The following is a 25684-nucleotide window of genomic DNA, read 5'->3' as shown; positions in this document are numbered from 1 at the left end:
GGCTGCCTGCCTGTACTCCCGCCCTCCTTCCTTCTCCGCCTCCTGTTTTCACCTCACCGTCTCTCGGTGCTGCGGCGGTCGAGAACCCTGCCGGCTCCCCTCACCCCTGCCCGTGTAGCCATGGGGAGCCCGCAAGGCAGCCCCGGGCGGGGCGGCCTCGGCCTGCTCGTTCTCTTCCTTCTCTTGCTTCTGTCGCCTGCGCAGGTGAGTCCTTCCCGGGGTGGGCGCCGTGGGGCGGCCGTGCCTGCTGGGGTGGGGGGTCTGCGGGCTGGGCCTCCTGGCACCGTCCGGAGGGGAAGGAGGGGGTGGCGGTGCCCCCCTCACCGCGGGGATTGCCTCAGGGCTGCGGGGGGCCGCGGTGGTTCCCAGCGCAGCCTGAAGCCGAGGGTGTCCCGGGCGGGGGGACCGGCTGAGCGGGGCGGCCGTCCCGCCTGGTGTGGGGGTTAGGCCGCTGTACTCGGGCAGTGCGAAATTGCAGCGTGGTACCGGGGTGTCTCCTCCTTATCCCCGGCCAGGCTCTCCCTCCGCTTTCCCTCACTTCAGCTCGCTGCCGGCGGGACGGAGGCGAGGGAGGGTGGGACAGCCCGGTGACACACGGCAGGCCCGCCTGGGATCACCGGCGGCGGGACAGCGGGCGTGCTTAGGCTTGGCCGAATTCAACCTGTGCCCGGTCCCCTGGTATTGCGCCCAGCAGCAGTGCCCGGGGTGCCGCGGTCCTGTGGTGTGTGCCCTGGTTATGCAATGCCCCGTGCATGTGAGTAGCCACGCAGTCACATGCTCGTGTAGGGGTTTGCATACGTCCTCAGTGTCTGCTTCGGCTTGCCTAGAGTGTCTCTTATGCTACGAGACAGCTTCCTGGAAGTAATTGTGTGTAGTAAGATCTTGCTGTTTACCGATGTGCCAGTATCAAGACGACATGCTTCCTTAAAACTAAGGACTAGAATAAGTTGGACTTTATGACGCTTTAGGAAAAAATACTGTACCGCCTTCACTTGTTTCTTCTCTGTTATGTTTTGTTTATGCTGTAGTCCAAGATAGGAGCAAGGTGCTCTGACTTACTCTGGGGAAACAAGGAGTGTTTTGTTTGTGGGGTTTTTTTCTCTAACCGACTTGGGAGCATACTTTCTATGTCAAGTTTTATGCTTAACTGTTTTCAAACTCACAAGTTTGTCATCGTGTGTGTGGGCTGAGGTTCCTCTGTTCTCATATCCTCTTCAAACAACCTCTGAAGCACTTGAACAGAAAACTAAGAATTCATTCTTCTATTACCACTGGAGAAGCTGATTGTTTAGTACTGAGTCATGATCTCCAGGTGGGTAGGTAATGGACCTCACACCTTACCAACACTTCTTTACGTAAGTTTTTGGAGAGGAAGGTGCCATCTTGTCGCAGTGAGGTGTGTTCTAAGTTGGCAAGTTGCATTATGCTGTCATTTAGGTGACAGAAAAATACTGCTTGAAACAAGTTCCTTAAGATTTAGGGGATCCTTGTAGAGGATGTGGCTTTGTGGTCCATAAGTAGTAAACATTGCAAAATTATTTTAACCATACAGGTTTCAGTTTCCTAATGAATTTGAATCTTTTTACTATTAACTTATTTATAGCCTAACACTCAAGTCTTGAATATGTGCTTGCTCTTTTCTGAACACCCTAATGTGCTGGATGGCATCTTGTGTTCTTTAAGAAACCTGTTTCAGTTGATCCTTGTATAATTATACCAAAACAGAAGTTGTCAGATTGGTACTTGGGGCAAGGTGAGACACAGGTGTCATATGAGCAACTGGAAGCCCAAGCTGTAGGATATATTCTGTGTTTCTGAAATCCTGTGGGAAGATGTTAACAACAGGTGCTGCTCTGTCTCACACTTGCCGGGTGGCTTGCAGTGTGGTGTTACCTGACCTCTGAAATGTCTGTGTGGAGCAGCTTGCTTGGCAGGGATGGGGATGTAGCTTCAGGATTGAGACAGTAACCTCTTAAGTTAGTTCCTGGAAAATCAGGAATGACTTATTCACAGTCTTTCTGGGTGAAAAGTGAAGAAGTCCCCCTAAAAGAGGAGAGGTGACTGAAGGGAATGACTGGTAGAACTGAGTAGTACTTTGCTGGGCACTAGACAAAACAACCTGTGTTGTGCAGTGTTATTACTATTCCCCTGCAGGGTATGGAAGGTATTTTGGTACAGGTGGCCTCAGTTGCAGGCAGCTGCTAGTTAGGGGCCCTGTGCTTTCTGATCATGCATGTATTGTGTATTTTCTTAACAAATCATTGTTGGCCAACATGAGCTTGCTCCCACAGATACTGAGCTACTCCCAGTATTAGAACTTTCTTTTCCTGCTTGACTTTGACTTGCTTGTGACATCTGAAGTGTGCTTGGATAATTCCAGAACTGTGGCTTGCTTTGCTGTACTAGAAGTAGCTGATGATCTTTCTGTCTGAAAGGGAACAGTTCCTTAGTATGAGCAAAAGGACAAGAGGAGCTTGGCAGACAAAGCTTGTCCCTGAATTGGCTGCCTCTGAACAAGTTACTGAAAGAGACAAAATAAGACTAAGAATTAAACATGTAAAGTTTCTTTTAGTCCATGGGCCTTTTCCCCCCCCTCTCATAGGGAGGGCTCTGAGGTAATGTGCAAATGCTGGGGCAGATCCGCAAGCTTGACCTGGCCACCTGCTTCCATAAACCAGCCTTGCCATTTGTTAAGGGTACTATGATAATGTATTTCGCTAGAACTCAATTTCTCAAGCTAGTGGGCAGTATCAGGTATTAATTGTGATGTGGAATAGATATCATGGAAGGGGAGGGGATGACACAGGGAGTGAGTATGCCTTTTCTTGGAATCTTTCTTTTTACTCTGCAAGATCATAGATCTGCCATTGTAGATGAAGCAAGGGGAAATAACTGTATCTAAAGTTGTTGCCTTTTCCATACATTAGTAATCTGGAGAGCCAAACAATGTCCATTTGTGATCTGGTATTTGCAAGGCTACAAATAGTTGCTGTTTCTGTATAAAACCTATCATTGTTCTTTGCTTAACAGCTACATATTCATTGTTGGTGATGGCTAATGTTGCTGGAAACATTTAAGATTGATTTGTTTCAACATGCAGTTGAAGAAATTTGGAACACCAGTTTTATTGCAAATGATAATGCCTGCAAACCAGAAAGCTGCAGCAGAACCTTTGTAGAATGTTAATAGTCATGACATGCCCATACTTGCTTGTGTGCAAGTTCTTTATTAGGGCTCCTGGAACTCTGATCTGAGGTGAAACTTCTCTTCAAACAGGTTCAGTTGACCAGAAGTAAGGATACACTTTTTTCTGAGCTCCTGAGGATGTAGTGTAGTGTTAGTGTACTGCCAGATGGTTTCTAGACTGTGCTGGGGGCAGCAGAGAGCAGCCTTAATCTGAGGTTATGTTGCTATTGCTTTATAAAGTACTTACTCCCATTTTAAAATATGGAGCACTCATTAGTGTGATGAAGAAACAACAACAGAAAACCCCCAAGAAAACAAAAAAATCTGTTGGTGTTAGTCCTGTGGAGTACTTTGCCTTGTTTAGAAGGCAGTTGGCTTCAACACTGCATTTCTCTGTCACTCTGGGGGCTAGGAGGGCTCTCACCTGTTTAAGATGATTGTTCACCCAAATCCAAGATGACCTGAAAGTCTCACTCTGCAAGCAGTAGCTTTGTTAAACTGTAGTTTGTTAACAACCACACTTACTCATCTCCATCTCTTCCAAGTGGTGTAGGAGTGTTCTGAAAGAGTAGAAAGAGCGAAGTACCTGTCATATTCTGTAACTTAATCTATCCGTTACTTGGAAGGTTTCTTGGGGGAAGAACTTCCAGCTATATCTTATCGGTGGTAACAGAGTAGTTACTTAGTAACTTTTAGTATCCCTGAATACTGTCTGAACCCTAGGAGACCAGCAGTCTCCCATATTTTGTGACTGAGTCAGTGAGGAGCATTCTATTGAGTTGTTAATGTCTGAGAGCTGTACTGGTGACTTGCTGCTGACTTTGGTTTAGTGGGTTTTAGGCTTTAGTTCAACCCCTGTAAACCAAAGATCACCAAAGCTTAGCTGTTCAGGGGATAAATTCACATTTTTATTATTGAGATCTTGCTCGGTCATGGCATAAATATCTAATCTTGGATTGCTTCTGAAATTGTATTCTTGGTGTTAATACTGCAATAGAGTATTAAAGTTCTAGGTCTAAGTGCTCTAGTACTTAAAAGTAACTGATCTGGTCAGCTTTTTCTAAACAAGCTGAAATTGAGTGGTAGACTTTTTTTCCACATTGTAGGTGTTGTCAATATGGAACTTCAGGAATGTGGTTCCAAATTCTTTATTCAAATTACAAGTGTAAACAAACACGGGGCCAAGCACCTCATCTTGCTTTATTTTTTTTGTGTGTTTAGCCGAATACTTTTTGGTGCATGACCAAGTGTAATGTGTGAGTAAACTGCTTTGTCCTGAAACTTATAGCAAAACTCCTAGTGGGTAAATTTAGACATAACACAGCTTGTATTTTATTTTGTATTTATATATTTATAATCAAGGAAGTGTTACCTTGAAATGCAGATAACATTTTAAAAATGACAGAGCTACCAGTCAGCCTGATGTGATAACTGAAGTTTACAACACAGAAGTTTTTCTATGTAGGAAGTGCCCTGATAAGGTTTGTTTTTGTAACTGGTAACTGCATTACCACTTTTCCCACACCTTCCACTCTGGAAGAAGCTTGTCTTTTTGAAAAGAGTAGGTTGATAATTTTGTGAGTTCTAAAATTAGAAAGAGTTAGATGACAAGACCTAAGGAAAACATAGGAAGTTTTGTAAAAGTATGATTACAAACCATTCTAGGCTAAACATGGAAGCCAGCCTGATACTGAAGAAATACCTAATTCTATTTTCACAGGCAGTAGTAAGCAGCTAAAAAATCTTTGCCCTTTTACAAAAATAGCATTGAATCTGTGCTGCTTCTTGAAGAGATTGTTGCTTTGGACACTGGTACATACAGACACTAAACCATCTTTCCTCATTAACAGATTGTTTGCTATTAAAACTGGAGTGTACAAGTGTGAGGAAGCAGAGGTGAAGACTGACTTCTAAATTTGCATCAAAGAGACATTGACTTCTTAATTTGAGCACATTTACAATATAGTTTCTATAAATAGACTCCAATTTATGGAAATTTTTGGCTCATGCTGGTATTAATATTTAGTGTTTACAAATGCAGTCTTAATGGGTGGCTTTCAATTTGTGTGTAAGAATATGGTGATACTTAGCAGCTGGTGACAGGTTTAGCTAGAAGAAATGCTACAGTAGACAAATGAAATAGTGATTTGAATGGGTGGTACTTAAACTGATTCTTGGACCTGGCTTTTAGTGAGTAATTTGAATTGGGCTGTGTTACCTAAGTTAAGGTAAAAGAAAACAATTCTAACAGGGTTAGATAAACTGGTGATAGCTATTGATTTAAAACCTAATAATTACGTACATACTCTTTGAGGAACTGTCAGTGGTGCTGGCACAAAAATGGGTGTTTGAGAGGCATTGTAATTCTGGGTAGCTCTTGGGTATTATGAATACAGCCTTTCAGGGGCCTCTCTAGTCAGTAAACAATATTATTCATGGTCAAGCGCAAAGCACAGCAGTCTGTCCTTGCAGTGTAAGCATATGCTGTTTCTGCAAATGCTAGTTCAAGGTTGTTCAGGAGATAAAAGTAGGTCAGTTATGTCTCAGAGTGTGCCATTCAAACTTCTGATCAGAGCTGGCAGAAGTGCAGCAAGTGTTTGTGCAGTCTGCTTTTTGTTTGCAGCCCAGGTATATAGGGCAGTCTTGGAGCTGTCTTAAAGAATTTTCTGTAAAGAACTTGTTATTGCATTAAATATTTTTCAGAATATTTTGGTTTAGCATTTCAGATGTCTCGGTATCAGTACCACTGAACAAAAAAATACAAGGCTTCCAAGGTGCCATTATCCTTTTTCCATTTCCCTTATGTGCATAAGGAAGGACTTGTTTATCAGTTTTGCTAGTCCTTTAGCTGGAAACGTCTCTAAAATGAGACTTGAAGTTTTCTATGTGTCACTTAGATGTTGCATGCTTAGGCTTGAAAGCGGTGATGAAGAGCATCCTTTGAGATTGTGACAATATATGGCACTCCATGGCGAGTGCAGAGCCATGGAGTTCTGTCTTGGAGTCCTCTTTATGCTTCTACTTCCTCAATCTGTCACTGTAAGTGACTTGAGTTTGCAAGAAGGATTAGAAAGTGTCAGGAGGAACTGAAATACTGCATGTAAGCAGTATGCTTCTCTACATGTACACTGACTCGTGCTTTAAAGTGACAGTTTAATCCACTTGCATGAACAAATTGTTTTCTACATGACCTTATATTTGGAGATGCTTTTGAAGTATTGTTGTAGGCTTTTCTTAGTTCTTATACTTGGTCTTAACTATAGACTGGAAGTCTATAGCACTTCCTGTTACTAGACTGGGTGGGGACAGGTGAGGAGCTGAGGTGGAGGTTGGTAGTGGTGTGCACATGTCAAAACCCCATACTATTGTTAATGGGTGTTTTATTTGGTACAAGCTGATGTTTAAATTAGTAGAAAGTTAATCTGGATTCTAAATGAGTTTTGGAATGTTGGCACGTAAACTCTACAATAAATGAGGAATTTGGCACTATTCCTTGCAGTTAATCAGTTATGTTGTATTGATTAGGTACTTCCACAATCTTGTGTCTGGTATGGAGAATGTGGAGTTGCTTCTGGGGACAAGAGATACAACTGTGCTTATGATGGACCACCAATAGCACTACCAGAAGATGGCTATGACTTAATGCAGGTGAGATTCTTGTGGAGATCTGCTGCTAAAAAATGATTCTCCTACACTTTGGAATTCTGTATTGGATTCTGTTGGACCTGCACTGTGGTGCTTTTTAACCTAACCTGGTAAGAAAATGAGCAGATTATTTGTGATTTCTCAGGAATAGCTCATAGCTCAAACAGTTCCTGTTCAGAGATAGAAGTCTCCAAAACATGTGATTACAGGCTTTCACAAACCTAACAGTAAAGATGGGATTGTTTCGCTTGCCTGCGTTATTTTCCTCAGTGGCATAAGCACTGTGTTTTTAGGACTCTTCCAAACTACAATATTCTGCAGTTACACCCTTCCAGTCTCTAAAGGACAAGAGTAAGCTATGTTTTCCATCAGATGATTGTTCCTGAACTCTTCTTTAAATAAGAATGCAGTAGCTGACACCCATTCAAATGGAGCAAACTTGGACAAAGTTCACTTTAGCTGAACTTAGCTGTACTTAGTGTGAGACCATATTTCCTTATCTGGGCTTTAGCTGTCTAAGTGAACAAAATCACAGTCAAAATAGAGCTTGTGTATTTGAAGCACCGTGTAGGATGATACTGCCAGACTTGCCTTCTGACAGATGATAGTTCAAAGCTTTAAAATGTGAAATAGCTATAAACAGTGGTTTGGCTGATGGCAGGAGCGACTTAACTATGCAGCTGAGCTAACTACTGTTTTGTGGTGTTTCTGAAGACCTAGTGTACAGGTGTTGTATGTTATTATAAGTTATACTTGCATTAAATGCATGTATCTCTTCTATGAACTGAACATGAAAGAACTCTGCCAGGTAATGAATGATTTCAATGGTTAGTGGCTTGCCTTCTGAGACTCTAGAATGTGATACTATCCAGAAGGTATCCTAGAGGATAAGCTGCAGGAATACTTTGAACTCGGATAAACATACTTTGTTGTATTACTAATAGACTTTCAAATACCATTATCATTCTATATATGGACCCTGGTGACTAAAGATCATCTGAAGGAGCTTTCTAAAAGGAAGTGATGTATGAAACTGAATGAAAGAAGTGATTCTTCTCCCTATTCTCTAAAAATTCTTATTGGCTAGACTGATTTATTATTTATTTATTTTCCCTATACACTTCCCACAGCAGCAGCTACTGTCTTCTAAAATATGCTGAAGTAGAACCAATAATTCTCATGAGTTCTAAGGTCTTAAACATGCTTTTGCTTCTTTCCTCTGATCTCAATGCTGTTTTTATTTAAGGAACTCTGTCCAGGTTTATTCTTTGGCAATGTAAGCACTTGCTGTGATGTTCATCAACTTCAGACTTTGAAAAACAACTTGCAGCTGCCTCTGCAGTTTCTCTCCAGGTATGCTAACAAATGGCAAAGCAACTAGAGCTTTTTAACATGAGCATGTCTTAATGTGCTTTCTTAAGTAGAGTGTAGAAAAGGTGGTAACTTCATTCTGAGGCTTATGGGAGCAGGCTCTTGGAGTGACTTCCTAATCTGTATCAGGAGGTTTTAGTTTCATTAAACTACTTGCCGTCTGGATAGAGTTAGTTGGTAGAATAAACATTACTTTAGTTTGCCTCAGGCTACTGTATTTATAATGAAACCTTCAGAAGAGGGTGACATAAAGTACTTTTCAGTCTTCTTGTTCTAACAGAAACCATCCTGCTAGCAGCAGTTAAGTTTTTCCTTCAAATTCTGCTTGTATCTACTATTTGAGGTGGGAAATTTTGTTAGTGGATGGTGTTGATGGTACTGATAAGTATTGCACAATTTTAAGCACCAGCTAATGTTGTATTGCTGATTAAGAACTTGCAGAATTTAAACATTTTGTTCTCTCATTGTTAGCAGAATGTTTACGCTTGCTCTGTAGGTTAAATTGGGTGTGTTGCATCTTTACCTTTTAATCTGATCGCTGTTCATTGACTTTCCTACCCAGATGTCCATCCTGTTTTTACAACTTGATAAACCTCTTCTGTGAACTGACTTGCAGTCCAAATCAGTCTGACTTTTTGAATGTTACAAGCACCATACCCTATTATGATCCAATTTTAAAAGAGAACAAAAGTAGTGTTACAGAGCTGCAGTACTTTATTGGAGACAGCTTTGCAAATGGTGAGTAAACAGCATGTTAATTTGTCTTGGCTTTTGTTAAGGTAAAAAGACCAGTGCTTTCTTGAGAAGAACTGGGAGGGGCAAACCATCTCTTTGACTATCTTTTGAAGTTGGAGATATCAAATTGGTAATGGTCGTCCCCCTTGAAACTGCTGGAATGCTAACTTCTGCCTGTGTAGGAGACATTGCAGTGACACTGTTAATACCACTGCTTATAAGACTCAGCTGAGACTGAACATCCATACAAACGGTTAAAAGCTGATAACCCTGATGACTTTAACTTCAGAAAAACAAAGTTGTTGACAAATATTGGATGTCCAAAGCCTACCCGATACTGAAACTATCTGGCAGGTATAATGGTCGGGTTGGTACACAGTGCACTGGAAGAATGAGAAGCACTCATTCCTCTTGAAATGGACTGTTCTAGTCCTTTAAGTCTTCAAATTTTTTTCTAACAACAAATTCAAAATACAACCCAAATTTATAGCAAGCTTGAAGCATTAATTCAATCTTTGTACCCTTTGTGCTGTAACCTTTAGTCAAGTTGAGACACTTGAAAGTCATATGTGGCCTAGAGGTCAAAACTACCTTAAATGTTTGTCATAACTGTCTCTGAAAGGAACTTAATATTAAGCCCTGTTGCATCTCAAACAGTAAAGTAGGTTCTAGCATGAAGCAGATTCAGATGGCCTGTTTGGGGGAAGATAGCTGTAACAAAGCATCACAACCTTGAATACTGTAAATAAAACTGAAAGCCTTATATAACAGTCTTAATATGTTTCTTCTTGAAATAAAGTCTATAATTATTGGAAGTACTCACTCAAAGAATAACATTGGTCTAATAAGTCTTCTGTCTTCATGCATTCTTCCTAGCAATGTATAATGCCTGCAAAGATGTGGAGGCTCCATCAAGTAATGTTAAAGCACTGGGGCTGCTATGTGGGAAAGATGTCAAGGACTGCAATGCAACCAACTGGATTGAGTACATGTTTAGTAAAGACAATGGACAAACTCCTTTCAGCATTATTCCTATCTTTTCAGGTGAGAAACTGATTAGTCCTTGCCTTTGAAGCTTCTGTCAAAGGCTAAAAAATCAGTATACTATAGCTAGTATACTGATTTAGTTAAACAGCTGCCCAGCAATGAGTTGAAGGCTTTCAAAGCAATGTAAGAAACTGATTATCTTTTCTGATATCTGCTTGGAAGTCACGCTTTGCACTCGCTTTGTATGCAGCTTCTTGCTGTATAGATCTCAAACTCATTAAGCGATGGACTGAGCATAGACAACTGGATAGCTTGCATTCTTTGGGGAAATCAGGGTGGTACCCTAATCCTTCAGGATTTCTTTGCAAAGAAATTGTTATCCATTTTTCAGTCTGAACAGATAAAGGGGGAGATATTGCTGGGATGATAGCAGTATGTCCTTACTAGGTTTACAGAATGAAATGTTCTGAAACATGACCAGACATTTAGTTAGTAGGCAACTGTAAATAATTGGTACCTGGTATGGAAACAGTAGTGGCTTATTCAGCTGTAAGACCAAGAAAAGCTACCCTGCATAGAGGGTAGGGCCTTTTGTATAATGGTTTAACTAATTTAACTGAGCAGCTTTTGTTATGAAGGTCTGAATTTTTATGCGGTAGTGAATTGTCTCTGCACCTTGTGATTTGGCAGATGTTCCTGTCCATGGAATGAATCCTATGAACAATGCAACCAAAGGCTGTAATGAGTCTGTGGATGATTCGACAGCACCATGCAGCTGTCAGGACTGTTCCATTGTTTGTGGTCCAAAACCTCAACCCCCTCCATTGCCTGCTCCTTGGCTTTTATTTGGTTTGGATGCTGTGTATGTCATCATGTGGATCTCCTACATGGGATTTCTACTCATATTTTTTGCACTAGTTTTTGGAGTCTGGTGTTACAGGTAAAGCATTCAGAATGCTCAGCTCTGACAGTCACTTGCCTTTTCCCCAAAAGCTTCCTTATGCCTCTGTTTCTTTACCCAACCAGAAGTCCTGTTCTGTGGCAGATACTTATACTTACAGGGAGTGTTCTAACACCTAAAATTCACATGGTAGAGAGTTTGAAAGTTGGTTTAGTTGATGCACAACTCTCATAGAATCCCTAGAAATGGGATCAAATACACAAATCTACAGCTTTTATAAGCAAGAGTGTGCAGAAGTCTAGGGAAATGCATATATCTGCTTCATTTAACTGACATTAAGCCTCTGTAGTAAACAGTAAAGTTTCTTTTGAACTTTGTCTGTTCTTGGATGATATGTATTAAGATACCCAAGCACTGCCTTCCAGGAGCAGTGAGCTGTCTTTGTACTCAATGTCAAACTTTGGAAGCTGTGAGGTTTTACAATGCTTAAGATCAGTACATGAAAAATATGTTGGAGAACCCACATGACTAAAAATGCAGTCCTGTTCTCTTCCTCCACTCACTTATTCCTTTAAATTGGAACATTCCTGTAATTGGAATGAGCTGAAAAATTACAGTGATGGAAAAAACTGTTTGCCACATGCAGTGTTTCTTTAAAACCTCCATTACTTTTGGTTGTTGTTACATGTTCAAGAAAGTGTTTAACCTTGTCAGGAGATGTGGTTAAGGGGGAAAGAATCACTATAAGTTTGATTTAAAGGTAACCAGATTATTGTAACTCAGTTCAGGATCATTGGCAGCCAGATGCAATTGTAACATTGTTTTCTTGCAGACTGATACTTGTAACAAAACAGTCCATGCCCTGCTGCAGATTAAGTCTTGCATACTTAGTCTCTTGAAACAACTAAACAAAAGCTGACCTTCCAGTAATTATAGCATTTTGTAAAGTAAGGGGCAGCAAGCCAGCTTTTGTGCTATGTGATACTTGCTAGTAAAGTGCACAAGTAGTTGTAGCTATAAATGCTTTGTGGGTGTGCTAGCAATCCAGAGCAGTGGCAACTTTTATTAATACTTCTTAATAGAATTTTCCAGAGGCTTCTACTATCTAATACCTTGGGCTATGGTGGTACTTTTCAGTTTAGCTTTAATATTGTTCAGCTATGACCAGGAACCTGAAATTGCTGTATAATATGAATTAAATCTGTGTGGAAAAGGATAGTGGGTAGAACAAGCTTAGGACATGTTCAGCAGCCTTACTTTAGTAGGCAACATGCAGAATAAACTCCATGGAATAAGGGTGAAATGTCTGATTTATAGACCAAAACATTCTGCCATAACTGGAGGTTTAATTACCTTACTATGAGGAGGCTACTGAACTTGGCTTCTGCTCTGGGTGTTGGGAATGAGTATAAGCAATATAGGTCTATTGTAAGTGTTCAATGCTATAACTTGCCAATCTGCAGGACAGGAAGAAAGTGGATTCCTTTCCTTTTTCCTTCCCCATTTCTTCAGGCTAAGTAGGTGTAACTTAAGCAGTTTGACTAATAAAGTAATATATTTCTAACATAGAGAGCTCTTGCAAATGTTCTCACTCTAAATTGTAATCAATTTAAAGATATTCTCTGTGTTGTTAATGCTCCTGGCCTTCTAAATATGCATAAGGAATGTGTGCTTGATCCAAGCTGGAAAAGTTTATTAAGATGGCTGATGTGGCTGTAGGTTGTTCTAAAGGAACATGAAGCTGGAGGCTGATATTCTTGAATGAATGGGTGTAGAGGGAACATGAGATGCCTGTAAATTCTGGAGGAGTCAAATATCAAATTTATTACTAGCACTAGGCTATTTTTACTGTACAAACCCCAAAAGATATCTTTTTGAAGGAGTAGGGTAACATAGCCTTTTGTCTTGCAGGAGACGGCACTTTGTCTCGGAGTACACACCAATTGACAGCAATATAGCCTTTCCTGTGAACTCTCATCATGACAATGGTATGTCCTGGATAAAAGTAATAGATTTATTAAAACTCACTGTAAATGCATCCCCTTCCTGTGGATGGGTTCTGGAATTTTAGCTTTGTTAGGCCATATAACCCATTCTTACAGGGCTTTATTTTGGGTTTTCTGGACAGTATTTTGTTTTTAGGGTAGAACTTAACCCTGTTTTGCTTTATGCTGAAAGCCCTGGGTGCACAGTTTCTGAATTTAGCTATGCTAATAGGAAGTTCTGGAGTGTTCTGTAGCTGGGGTGGGGGTGTGGGCAACATGATGCTAGTACAGTCTGATCATGTTCTGACCCATCTGTGTATCCATTCAAAGCATGTCATGAGAGAACTGTAGTTTGTGTAGCAGCTGAGGTAGCTCATTTTAACGCTTATGTATCTCTTAACTGCTTCCTACCCTTATTTGCTGTGCCTTCCTCTGCCAAAGACAATCTTACATTAGAAGGGGCAGTGTTAGGTACAACCTGATTTCTGCCCCCCTTGACCTCAGTCAAGGATTGGTCCCTGGGTCTTACCATCAATGTAGACATGGCTTCTGGTGTCTACTACGAACAGAGCTAGAACAAAATTTCATCTATCCTAATGGACTTTAAGAAAATGCTGCTTAACTGACTTCTCAAACATTTACTCTTTAATTCTTGCTCTTACAGGGAAAATTACTTGTGGTGAAAGGCTTGGTGAAAGGTTTGAGAATGGCCTAAGGATGACATTCACATCATGGGGGGCATTTTGTGTCAGAAATCCACGTCCTGTTATCCTGTTCTCTGTGGTCTTCATTGCAATGTGCTGCTCGGGCTTTGTATATATTAAAGCAACTACAAACCCTGTGGATCTCTGGTCAGCCCCAAGCAGCCAAGCTCGCAGGGAGAAGGAGTACTTTGACACACACTTCGGGCCTTTCTTTCGTACTGAACAAATTATTATTCAAGCGCCAAACAGCCATCCACACACCTATTCACCTTACCCATCGGGAGCAGATGTATCTTTTGGGCCTCCTCTTACCAAAGAGATTCTTCATCAGGTAACTAGAATTTTCCAAGAGGAAAGACCTAAACATACCTAATGGGTATAATCCTATGGAGTTGGCTTCCATCTGTAGTGCTATGTATCCATCAAAACAATTGGTAGATATTCATATTGAAAGTCCTAGTCTTGCTATAAACTCTTTGGTGAAAAACTTTTGTTAGAAGTAGGCTTGCAAGCTAAGTCCAACTAAGTATTCTTAGTGTGAACATGGGAATAATAGGTTTAGTAATGTGCTGCTATTGGTGTGCCACTATCTCTGGAAACTTACAGGAATGCAGCATGCACTTCAGTCCTGTCTTGCAAGGGAAATGTTTTTTTGTGCTGCTGTTAAACTATGGTTTGGTTTGTTTTTTTTCAAGGTACTGGATTTGCAGGATGCTATTGTCAACATAACTGCTTCTTTTGACAATGAGACTGTAATGCTGAAGGACATTTGCCTGGCTCCTCTTGCTCCCTACAACAACAACTGCACTATCCTGAGTGTACTCAACTATTTTCAGAACAGTCACTCTGTTCTAGATCACTCTGTTGGGGACGAGTTCTTTGTCTATGCTGACTACCACACTCACTTCTTATACTGTGTTCGGTAAGCAGTATGGTTACATGGCTTTTTCAAACTGTAGGCCAGCTAGGTCTTAGTCTTGCTGGCAAACAAGACTAGCTAGTTTTCACTGCCCTCTTGAACCTTTTCTTACCTCTTTATAAACTCAATTCTATGTGGAACTGCAGATTAGTATCGGTTGCTTGTGTTTCTGTGTCTTAGCACTTAAGCAGGAGCTACATTTTAATCAGGTTTCTAGTTAAGCTTGGTTTATTTTACCAAGCCTAGATGCGGGTTTTGGTTTACCTTAAACATATTTCAATTACTTTGGAGAAATAAGGTTCTATAGAACCTGTCTTCTCTTCAGCTTTCACTTCAGTTCAGTTGGGTAGAAGCTACTCCTCAGCTACAAGGAAGACACCTTTAAAATTGTATTTAAATTCAAAGTAAACATAGCACAAGGGCAATGTATCACTAGCAGTCTTAATTAATTTCTCTCCTGATTTTATCATCAGTTATAACACAACAGCTCTCCGCTGTCTACCTTTTTTTTTTTTTTTTTGTCCTGTGGTGCTGTGCTTCAGTTGTCAAGCAGAAGATAACACTTACTGCTGGTGATTTCTTTAGGGCTCCAGCATCACTGAATGACACAAGCTTGCTTCACGATCCCTGCTTAGGAACATTTGGTGGACCTGTATTTCCATGGCTGGTGTTGGGAGGATATGATGGTAGGTTGGCAAAACAGTATTGCAGTTTAACTCTTGACAGCACATATTTGTGTGCTGTCTTTGGCACTTAACGGTGTATTCTCATTTAACACAGATGTTTAAGTATACTCCAGAGAAATTGGAATTTTGTTGAACTTTCAGTAAGCAAGGGTATTTAGTTTTCCAGTAGATCCATGCTGAGATTGTAGGCAGACTACTCTGGAAATGCAAAATGTAAACAGGCTATTGCTGGAACATACTTGTCTTTTTGACAAGTATACAAATGTTCAGTCTGCTTTGGGCCTGCTAAAGGATCTCTGGTTTCTGGAGACTAGATAAAGACATGAAGTATCTCAGGTTGACTTACTGGGATGTGCATGTATTTTGTCTTTTAAGTTAAAGTTTTGTCACTGCTCTGACAAAGCAATTAAGAATAAATTGAGGTGTTTGCAAAAGGAATCCTCCCATAATTATTCTGAAGCTAGAATTTTGTTCAAGCAGTTTATCCAATTAAACATACTTGATAGATACACCAAACAAATATACTAAAACAGCCTCTGAAGGCATCCCCTTCTTGATGAAACTGTAGGGGGTTTGTACTTGCTTTGAATAATATCTAAGTATACAAGAGGCACAGTATTTAGGAAACCACATCCTATTTCCTAGATGGAATGTCATAAACATTAGTTATATAGTAGCCCCTCGTCTAATCATGCAACAACTTAATGCTGGGGTGCCATGAACATAGTAAATAATGCATAGTTACTTTTGAATACAACCTGGAATGCTTATCTGCTTCTGTTGTCATTTCAGGAGTGTGTTTGAGAACTTGGTGGTGTTAGATTGTTTTAAATGGAGTTGTAAGGATGGGATTGCTTTGAACAACACTAATTTTAAACTTAACTGTACAGGATTGCTTTGAATGATACTAATTTTAAACTTAACTGTACCAGCCTATTCTGTAATGTGAGCTCCACTTTATAGTGCCTGACTTTTTTTTTTTTTCCCCTACTCTAGACGATAACTATAATAATGCTACAGCTCTTGTTATTACTTTTCCTGTCAATAACTACTACAATGACTCAAGAAAGCTGATGAAAGCCTTGGCATGGGAAAAAGAGTAAGTAGGCATTCCTATATTCTGGAATGCATACATTACTTAGAGCAGCTCCTACTGTAGAAATGTGAAAAACACTGGTACTGTACTGCTTCTCTGTGTAACTACAGAAGTGTTTTGAGAGGCAACGGAACCAGTTAAGGACAAACTGTGCTGGTTATAAAACTTTCATTTTATGTGACATGCTTCACTTGGTTTGAGGAGATAGGATCTGATCTTGTTAGCAACCATCTAGTACAGTAGTACTTGTTGATAAGTACCTTCAGAAAGGATTTGATATACTTTACTTTGGCTGGAGTCCCACAGGTATTCTCTTCAGTCAGCTGGAGTGTTAACTACCAGTGGAGAGGTCTGGATTATCCTGTAATTCTTGAACTCCAGTTTTAAAAAAAACAAAACCTCTTCCACATGAGGCTTTCCTCCCCTTCACTGTCTTGAAGAGCTGATGTTAGCTTGCACAGGCCAACTGCTCTGTTAAACTACTGTACTAGAAAAACTAGATAAACTACTGTACTAGGAAGTCTAAGTACATGCTAGTACAACCAGCATCTACCTGTGTCACAAGCACCTCCCTTCAGTTAGGGGAACTGAAATAAAACTATTAGCCCGTAAGTACTGTAAACAATCTGTGTATTTCCAGGTCTAACTTTGAGGAAAGTTGCACTTATACTTTGAAATAGCTTATGCAAGATGTGTGATTGTTTTCAGACTCTGGAGAGAACATGGAAAGTATTTCAACATAGTGTACTTCTGGTGCTTGGAGTAGAGTTCTAGAGATGTGTACCCAGCATCCCTCTTAAAAATGAGGAAGGTCCTTCAAAGTACTGTCTGGCCACAGTGCAGTCTTGTACCACACAGATGATTCAAATTTGCCTTCAACCAACTTGTATTCCTAGTACAAGATGTTTTAGTCTTTAAAGTGTGACTTTTTTTTTTCTTTAGGTTTATTAACTTTTTGAAGAACTATGATAATCCAAACTTAACCATATCATTTTCTGCTGAACGGAGTATTGAAGATGAAATCGATCGTGAAAGCAACAGTGATATTGGCATTGTGTTGATAAGCTATACTGTAATGTTTGTGTATATCTCTATGGCTTTGGGACGTATCCAGAGCTGCAGAAGACTGCTGGTATGTATGTAGTTCTCACTGCTGTAAACACTGAAGCTACACCTTGCGGACTAACTTTACTTGGCTTTAAGTGACTTAAATATTCTTGCAGAATGCTCATACTCAAGATTGTCTTAAAACATTGAGTCTGCCTTGGGCAGGAACTGGGGGGGGTAGCATTACCCTTATCATACTTGATGATACTTGTATGCTTCTTAGCCTTAAGTAAGTATTTTCACTTGATGTGCATTTAACTTCAGCTTTAAGGCTTTTAGCTTGAAGGTTCTTTGCGTTTTGTTTTTTTTGGGGGGGGGGGGGGGGGATGTTTTTTTGGGGTCTTTTTTTTTGTTTTTTAATTTCTGGATCTTCACAAGAACCAGAAAAGCAGCTTTCTAGTACGTACATTTAAAGCAGAACATCGCTTTTACAGTTGGTAGACTCTGTCCTGTGTGATGCTGATTTGGCTGACAATCATTATGACTTTTTTAGGTGGATTCAAAGATATCCCTGGGCATTGCAGGCATCCTGATTGTACTGAGCTCAGTGGCATGTTCTATAGGCATTTTCAGCTACTTTGGAATCCCACTGACACTGATTGTGATAGAAGTAATTCCCTTCTTGGTGCTGGCTATTGGGGTGGACAACATTTTCATCATGGTACAGACACTTCAGGTATTTATTCTCATACACACTCTTATAAACATGCCTGTTTTCTTTTGAAGGCTGTTAACTTGGAGCAGTGTCTTCTGCATTCCAGCGCTCAGTCCAGTCTGAGCAGCTCTGTCTCCCAGGAGTGGTCTTGGAGAGCCATATGTATGTTTTGCCTCCCCACCATAATCTCTGCTTTTTCTTACTGCTGGCTGATCAGCTTACTTAACTTCTGGTCCACATACTGGTGATGTACAAAAGAATAATATCCTTAACATCCTTCTCTGGTAGATGTAGAACTTGGCTCCTATTTTGATCACTTGTAACTTTAGTGTATTGTGAGAAGTAATCATGGACTAAACTACACGCTTCAGACCAGAGACTTCTGACACCAAGTCTTAGTGGGCAATCAGCTTTCTAACTTGACAGACTCAGTAACCTACTGCAACTGGCGCTGCCTCTGGCAAGTGTGTTGTTTTGGCTGAATTACTAAACTTAAAATACAGTACTTACTAAGTTTTAAGCAAGGCAACAGAGGATGTTCATGCTGCTTTTATATTGGAGAATCTCTTTTTTATTTAACTTGTGTTAATGCAGTAGAAACCATAAAAGAACTTGGTGTGTTTAGAAGGTTTTTTTTAAAGCCATATGAAATCACTTTCTAAATTGCATGACTCCTAATTATAATAAATTCTCTTGAAACAGAGAGATGAGCGCCTTCAGGGTGAAACCCTGGATAAACAGATTGGCAGAGTCTTGGGAGATGTGGCACCCAGTATGTTTCTCTCATCTTTTTCGGAGACTGTGGCATTCTTTCTTGGTAAGACTTCTTTAACCCTTGAAGATAAGGGCCTTATACCTGCATGTTGCAAAAACCAGTAAAAAACTTAAATATGAAAACAAAGCAAGAATTTGTAGAGGAAGCTAAGCTTAGTTGTTCATTGCTATAATCAAGTTTAACTTGAGCTCTGCTGGGGATAGGCATTGTAGTACTTCAAGAGACCGGCACACTTAAAAAGATCTAATTCTGAATGTTGAGCTCTTTGGGCTGGAGCTTTTTACTGATTTGTAGTGACTGACAAGTCTAAGTTTGACCTTAGTACACCCTGACATCTGATGTATTACTAACTCCTATATTGCATTCAGTCATCTTGCTGCTGCTTGAAGAATTGCCCCTACAAGAGATAACATTTGAGGTTCACTCTTGCAATATTTTTTAGAGGCATATCTTATGTTGTTACTCTCCAAGTATAAATTTGCCTTTTTCATAATGAATTTGTTTACCTGGAGTGTAATTTCCCATTGGTTCATCTTGCATCGAGTGGCTTAATATTGAAGTAAGACCTTGCTTTACCAGTGCTCTTGAACAACCCTCTTATGCAGTCTGCACAAGACTAATAACTGTGGAATTGAGAAATGTCTTGAAGCCACTCACTTCTTTGCCCAGCCTTAAAGATGCCAAACAGGTCAAAGACAGCAGTTGTAGCCAGGTTCATCTCAGCTGTTCTCATTACTGAACAGAAAGGGTCTTTGTCCTGCTATGAGGCTAGCAGTTAACTTGGATATCTGTCTAGAAAAATGCTTATATATTTCTAAGAGAAGGGAACTTGCTTTAACAAACTGGGTCACTTTCAGGGACACTGTCTACGATGCCAGCGGTTCGCACATTCTCCCTGTTTGCTGGAATGGCTGTGCTCATAGACTTCATTCTTCAAGTTACTTGCTTTGTAAGTCTCCTGGGCTTGGATATTAGGCGTCAAGAGGTGAGTATAAATGCATCTGTAACTGCAGTGTAATAGGGATGGCATCTTCTGCAGCACTGTACTAAATCTGACATTTAATCCCTTTTTAGAGGAATAGACTGGATATTCTGTGCTGCATCAAGAGCAGTGAAGAAATGAGTGGAGTCCAGCATTCTGATAGCATCTTATTTCTGTTCTTCAAAAATCTGTATTCTCCATATCTGCTTAAGGATTGGATGAGACCAATAGTAGTATGTATATTCTGTTTAAAGTAAGCAGTTATCTAAACTTGAACAAAAGTGTAGTGAGCCTTAATGTCTAAACACTGAAGAAAAATCTTCGCCACAACAAAACAAATGAACTTTCTAGTGTTTTTGCTTTCAGCATTAGGAATGGAATAAGCTTTTATAACTGCAAGAGTATTTCTAGTAATTAGAGACCTGACCAAAGCCCAGATTTAACAGCTGTGTTACTGACAACGAAATCACTTTAGGTGTATGTTAAAAGTCAACACATGGTTGGCTCCTGCACTGCATTAGTCTTAAGTGTCACTGAATCTGTGATTCAGATAGAAATAACTGTGTATTTATTAAGTGTTTGGCATACCTTTCACTGCTGCCTTCTAAATATAAATTTTCTTTTATGGCTCCAAAGGGAGCTCTGGGTTGGCAGTAAAATGTAGCTATTGTTGTACTAAGCCTAGGTAGCATACTTAAACTAAAGCCTCTTTGCGTGCTTCCTATTAACTTGATAAACGACTTCTGCTGCTTGTTGTTTCTGTATAGTTCTTGCTTCCATGAATTTGCTTTTTTGCAGATAGCAGTGTTTGTGGGTGTTCTGTCATTCAGTACAGCAGTTATGCACAATGTGGAGATTGGACTGGATCAGTCTCTCTCAATGCCAGATGTAAGTCTTAAGATTATGTTGCTCTTCAGCAGTTTGTGACTCAATTGAAACCTTTATCTTGTGCTACCTCATTATCATGTAATAGTAACTCAAGCATTTCCCTTTTAGGACTCCTATGTGATAGATTACTTCAGCCACATCAGCAAGTACTTGCATGCAGGTCCTCCTGTCTACTTTGTCCTAGAAGAAGGGCACAACTACACCTCTTTGGAAGGGCAGAACATGGTGTGTGGTGGAATGGGATGTAATAATGATTCACTTGTCCAGCAAGTCTTCAATGCTGCAGAAATTGGTAGCTAGTAAGTCTCTTGCTTTTCTCTGCATAGTCACATTGAAGAGATGTAGTTGACCAGTGTGCCCTTTAATTTAGTCCAGGCCAGCTTGTATAGTTGTCACTATTGTACTTGCTTTATACTGTGGTTTGGGAGGGAGGAAGGGAAGAAACTGTGGTAATCTCCTAGCATGAGCATAAAACCTCTCTTGATTGGTGGGATATATTGATGTACTTGGGTTTAGGAAAAAAAGCTTGATCTTTTAAGGAATCTCAGAATAGCAGGAAGAACTCATGAAAACCTCTTGGTGTGGTTAAGCTCTCCTGGAAAATTACTTGCATGATTGGCTTCTAAACTTGGTGGATGAACTGGTCCAGCCAAGCAAGGCTAAGCAGGAATTGTATCTGGAATTCAGTAGCTAATAACTGAAGAAAGTCTCTTCCTGATTACTTCTACTGTAGCTCAGTGGTTTCACTTCAGCCTAACTGAAGGAGGAGCCTCGCTTGAAAACTTGAGCCAACAGTATCTGGAATAGGATAGGGCACAGAGTGGATAGGGGAATGGAAAGCTGAGCATTCAAGTGGAAATTGAATGTGGGGAAGAAGCTCCTCTTGCTTGTTAACTGTGGTCTTATGAGCAAGACTGACTCTTGAATAGGGAACTGGAACAGGGGACTACATGAATGGTTAAGTAGCTTAGACCAGAATAAGACTATGTGGTGTACGTCAGCATTGGAAGAGGTCAAGGGATGTGTTCTGGAATGAAACACAGAATTACTGATGATGGATATGTTGGATTATTTTATTAGCACAAGGATAGGTTATGCCCCATCATCCTGGATTGATGACTACTTTGACTGGGTGAAGCCACAGTCATCCTGTTGCAGAGTCTACAATACCACTGGACAGTTTTGCAATGCTTCAGGTATTGGCATCCATCTTGTTGCTAGGGGATTAGTTTGGTTTATAAATTTCACAGCCAAAACATTATTATGAGTCAGGTGAATAGCTTTTCTTGCTGTGAGCAGGCACTTCTTGAGTTGTCCTCTCTTTGAACTGCTGTTTGAGTGAATGTAAACATTCTACTGGAAGGCTGCAGGCTGAAGACAGCCTACCTGCAGCGCCATTGTAATGACTGTTCAAAAAAATAACTTGATCCTTCTGCTAGTTTCAGTAGAGCACACAAGCCTACTGCTCTGGTTTTGTTCCGATCCTTCAGTTTGGTAGAGTTCTCATTGGGTGCAATGTAGGTAGTGCACAAGTAACTGAGTTCCCTGGTAAGCCTTGCCTTAGTAGTAATAAATGAAAATAAAGGACTAGAAACTTTGTACAGAATTTCAGGGCTGATGAGTTATTTCATCAGTGAAAGTCCTTTTTAAGGAACTGTATCCTGTAGTATTGCAAGTCAGAAGTTACTAGTGTTAGGACAAATAATTGATCCTGTAGTTGACCACCTTCATATATTCTTTTCAGTCACTGATCCATCCTGCACTCGCTGTCGACCACTGACTCAAGAAGGCAAGCAGAGACCACAGGGCAAAGACTTCATGACATTTTTGCCAATGTTCCTATCAGACAACCCTAACCCTAAGTGTGGCAAAGGGTAAGAGCCATATTTGATGTATCTTACTTAGCCCAGTGTGTTGAAATCACTTGCTGTGGAAGTGTAACTTCAAGTGTAACTACTTGCTGTGGAAGTGTATGTCTGCAAGGCTGGGTATTTAATGTCCTTCTGAAAGGCAGACAGACATTGACATCTTGGCATTGAAACAAAACTGGGAAAACAAATGTATCATCAATTAAAAGGACAGCTGCTTTTCCCTATACAAAGAGAAACTGTATAGTTAGTCTGCCCTAGTATATCCTGTGCAGTCTTCAAATGTGTTGTGCTCCGAAGCTTCTGTCAGTTTTAGGAAGTGTTAAAACCAGGATTTTAAGTTATAAAAGCTAGTAAATTTGAATGCTGGTCACTGACATCTAAAATGTTACTATGTTTATGTAGAGGACATGCTGCATACAGCTCTGCTGTCAACTTTATAAACAACAAATCTGATGTTGGAGCTACTTACTTTATGTCTTACCATACTGTACTGAAAAAATCATCTGATTTTATTGATGCTATGAAGAAAGCTCGGGTTATAGCAGATAACATCACTGAAACCATGGGCATCAAAGAGAAGAACTATCGGGTGTTTCCTTACAGGTATGCTTACATCTTTCTTGCCTTGGTGACAAATACTCAACTTGAGCAACTAGGAAAAAGTACCGGCTAATAACATCTTGGAGACTTGAGTCTTGAGTTTTCTTTAACAGAAGGTCATACAGAGATTCTGGAATTTATAGTAAAACCACAGAAATATAACTTATACCCATAGCACTAACTCTATCAACTGTGGCTGATAACTGATAACCTGTCTGTCACTACAGAGGTAGCTCTGGCTTCAGCTCAGGCTCTTCCCAGCTTTTGTGGTAGGGTTGAATAGTTCCAACTTGAGCAGATCTGTTGATCTGGGTAGTTGCAAACTTCAGTTATTTAAACTTTAAAGCAAAGGCAGCAGTGTTGCCAAGTATAGCTTATCTAACACTTGTATGATTAACATACTGAAGATTGTGCAAGAGTACCACAATGAAACTGAGCTGGAATTGGTATCTGTACAGCTGATCTCCTTGAGTCAGAGAATCCTATCCATCCTTGTGGTCTCACTGTGCAGTGAATCTGTTCAGACTCTCTGCAGTAGCTTCTGCAGATACCTCAGTTGATCTGAGGAGCTGCCTTCTGGCAGCTGCTGGAGCTGGCAATCTGGACTGTGGAAATTGCTCTGACTTCCAGATACAGCCTTTATTTGAAGTGTTAGTGAGGAGCTGTCATGTAACAGCCAGCATTTCCACAGGAGTTCCTTCACTGATGCTAGAAAGCCAGTTTCTGTTGGTGACCCCTGTTAGGAGGGAAGTACTTTATCTGTAATACAGAAGCTAATCTAATATTAGCATGTAACAAGGAAGATGGCTAACTACACCTTCTCTTGTTTCCACAGTGTGTTTTATGTCTTCTATGAACAGTACTTGACAATTGTGCACGATGCTATCTTTAACCTATGCATCTCCTTGGGATCGATATTTTTGGTGACAACTGTGCTGCTTGGTTTTGAAGTATGGGCTGCTGTTGTAGTTTCAATAACTATTGCTATGATCATCATCAACATGTTTGGGGTGATGTGGCTCTGGGGCATCAGCTTGAATGCAGTTTCACTAGTAAACCTTGTCATGGTAAGTTAGCAAGACATCTCTCTGCTTCTGCTGCCAAGTCTTAAACAATTCTGTGTCTTACTGCTCAGTATTGTGAATATATATCTATTTTCTACTAAATTTTGACAGGCATTTGAACAGTAGTGGAACTATCTTAATACATCTAGATGGCTTAGAAAACAGGCTTATTCTAACAACTCGTCTTAGTACTGAGCATATAAAGCCATTGAACTGTAAGCTGTACTGCAGCTGATGGTCTAGTCTGTTCTGTAGCAAGTTGTATTGCTACTATATAGGTGTAGGTGCTGTTGCTCATCAAGAAAAGCTGTTCATGCCTAAGGTAAGGATATATAGCTTAGTGTTAGGGCTTCTGCCATGTTTATCTTCTCCAGAGTAGATCTGTGATATGCTAGCACCAGTATTGTTCCTGCATAAATGGATGAAACCACTTAGGCAGAGACTGCTTTGGTGAAGCATTCCAGAACTTGGTAACTAATAGCTGAGTGCTGGAGTTCTGCTTACCTTGCTTTCTAGAGATTTGTGGCAAATCTGAGGAAGGTATGGTAGTAAATGGTTGCCCCATGTTACAACTAGGCATATGTTCATGCAAGTCCACCTGCCAGATAAATCTAAGATTTACCAGCAGTTCAGTATTGTTAAATGACTAATCAGCTGAACTTCTATAGTATCAAATCAGCATGAATACCCAGTGTTATTCTAAAGCAATGTTATTGCAGGTAATATCTGTAAACCCAGAGTTCACTGTGTGCACCTTGTTGAAGCCAGCTTTCTACAGTATTGAGACTTTTGTTCTCCAAAACTATCTCATGTTCTGATTCCTGTTTAATCAGATTGATTGTTCATTAGTAATACCTGGTGCTAAAATGCTGTACAATACTTAGAACAGCCCCTAGAAAGCAAGTAATGAGCTTGTAATGTTCAAAGACATTAACACTGGGAACTGATCACAGCTGCCAGAACTTTTCCAGCCTGTCTAGAGTTCTGAGTAGAGACACTATCATCAAAATGCTCATCTAAAATGATGTTTTCATATGTTTCTTTTCACTCCCTAGAGTTGTGGTATTGCTGTGGAATTCTGCAGCCATGTAACAAGAGCGTTCACTGTTAGTACTAAGGGCAGTAGAGTAGAGCGTGCAGAAGAAGCTCTGTCTCACATGGGCAGCTCGGTAAGTATCTACTGTATGGGGGGGAAAGGGGTAACCAAGGCACAAACTATGCCAATATCAGGTCATAAGGATGGCCTTTGCCTTTTCTTTTGGAATGCTTAAAACTCTTCTTAGGCTTCTACTACTAACAGTAGTGATGCAGACTCCCATTTCTAGTCTGTTACTACTACCTCATAGTGGAACTACTACCTCAGCTAAAAGTTTTAGCTGAACTAGTAGGCTGGGTTAACCTTGAATTGCCCCATTAGGATTAAGTTCTTCCCTCTTCCAGATACTCAGAGGTGACTAGGAAAGATTGTTCTGAATATGGGATGCTTTTGGAATGCAAGCAGGGCTCAGTATTTAGGCAGTACTGTCA

At 40.4% G+C, this 25684-nt stretch overlaps 1 protein-coding gene across 1 annotated transcript in view; it reads left to right on the top strand.

The window, feature by feature from the left end:
• Positions 1-25684, top strand: part of NPC1 (NPC intracellular cholesterol transporter 1) — a 27470-nt gene continuing 1786 nt past the window's right edge. Inside the window, exons 1-23 of the mRNA XM_065668130.1 lie at positions 1-204; positions 6712-6834; positions 8078-8184; positions 8765-8940; positions 9814-9981; positions 10615-10864; positions 12737-12813; positions 13475-13845; positions 14210-14436; positions 15019-15119; positions 16116-16218; positions 17158-17347; positions 17816-17998; positions 18680-18794; positions 19610-19737; positions 19827-19967; positions 20533-20622; positions 20731-20921; positions 21703-21818; positions 22367-22496; positions 22896-23096; positions 23929-24160; positions 25213-25326. Of these exons, the coding sequence (XP_065524202.1) occupies positions 121-204; positions 6712-6834; positions 8078-8184; positions 8765-8940; positions 9814-9981; positions 10615-10864; positions 12737-12813; positions 13475-13845; positions 14210-14436; positions 15019-15119; positions 16116-16218; positions 17158-17347; positions 17816-17998; positions 18680-18794; positions 19610-19737; positions 19827-19967; positions 20533-20622; positions 20731-20921; positions 21703-21818; positions 22367-22496; positions 22896-23096; positions 23929-24160; positions 25213-25326 (3618 nt within the window). The 5' untranslated portion in view covers positions 1-120. The remainder of the gene's footprint in view (positions 205-6711; positions 6835-8077; positions 8185-8764; positions 8941-9813; positions 9982-10614; positions 10865-12736; positions 12814-13474; positions 13846-14209; positions 14437-15018; positions 15120-16115; positions 16219-17157; positions 17348-17815; positions 17999-18679; positions 18795-19609; positions 19738-19826; positions 19968-20532; positions 20623-20730; positions 20922-21702; positions 21819-22366; positions 22497-22895; positions 23097-23928; positions 24161-25212; positions 25327-25684) is intronic.

The sequence above is a fragment of the Lathamus discolor genome, chromosome 2 (genome assembly GCF_037157495.1).
Source record: "Lathamus discolor isolate bLatDis1 chromosome 2, bLatDis1.hap1, whole genome shotgun sequence".
Taxonomy (NCBI): domain Eukaryota; kingdom Metazoa; phylum Chordata; class Aves; order Psittaciformes; family Psittacidae; genus Lathamus; species Lathamus discolor.
This window is presented reverse-complemented; position numbering and strand designations above follow the sequence as displayed.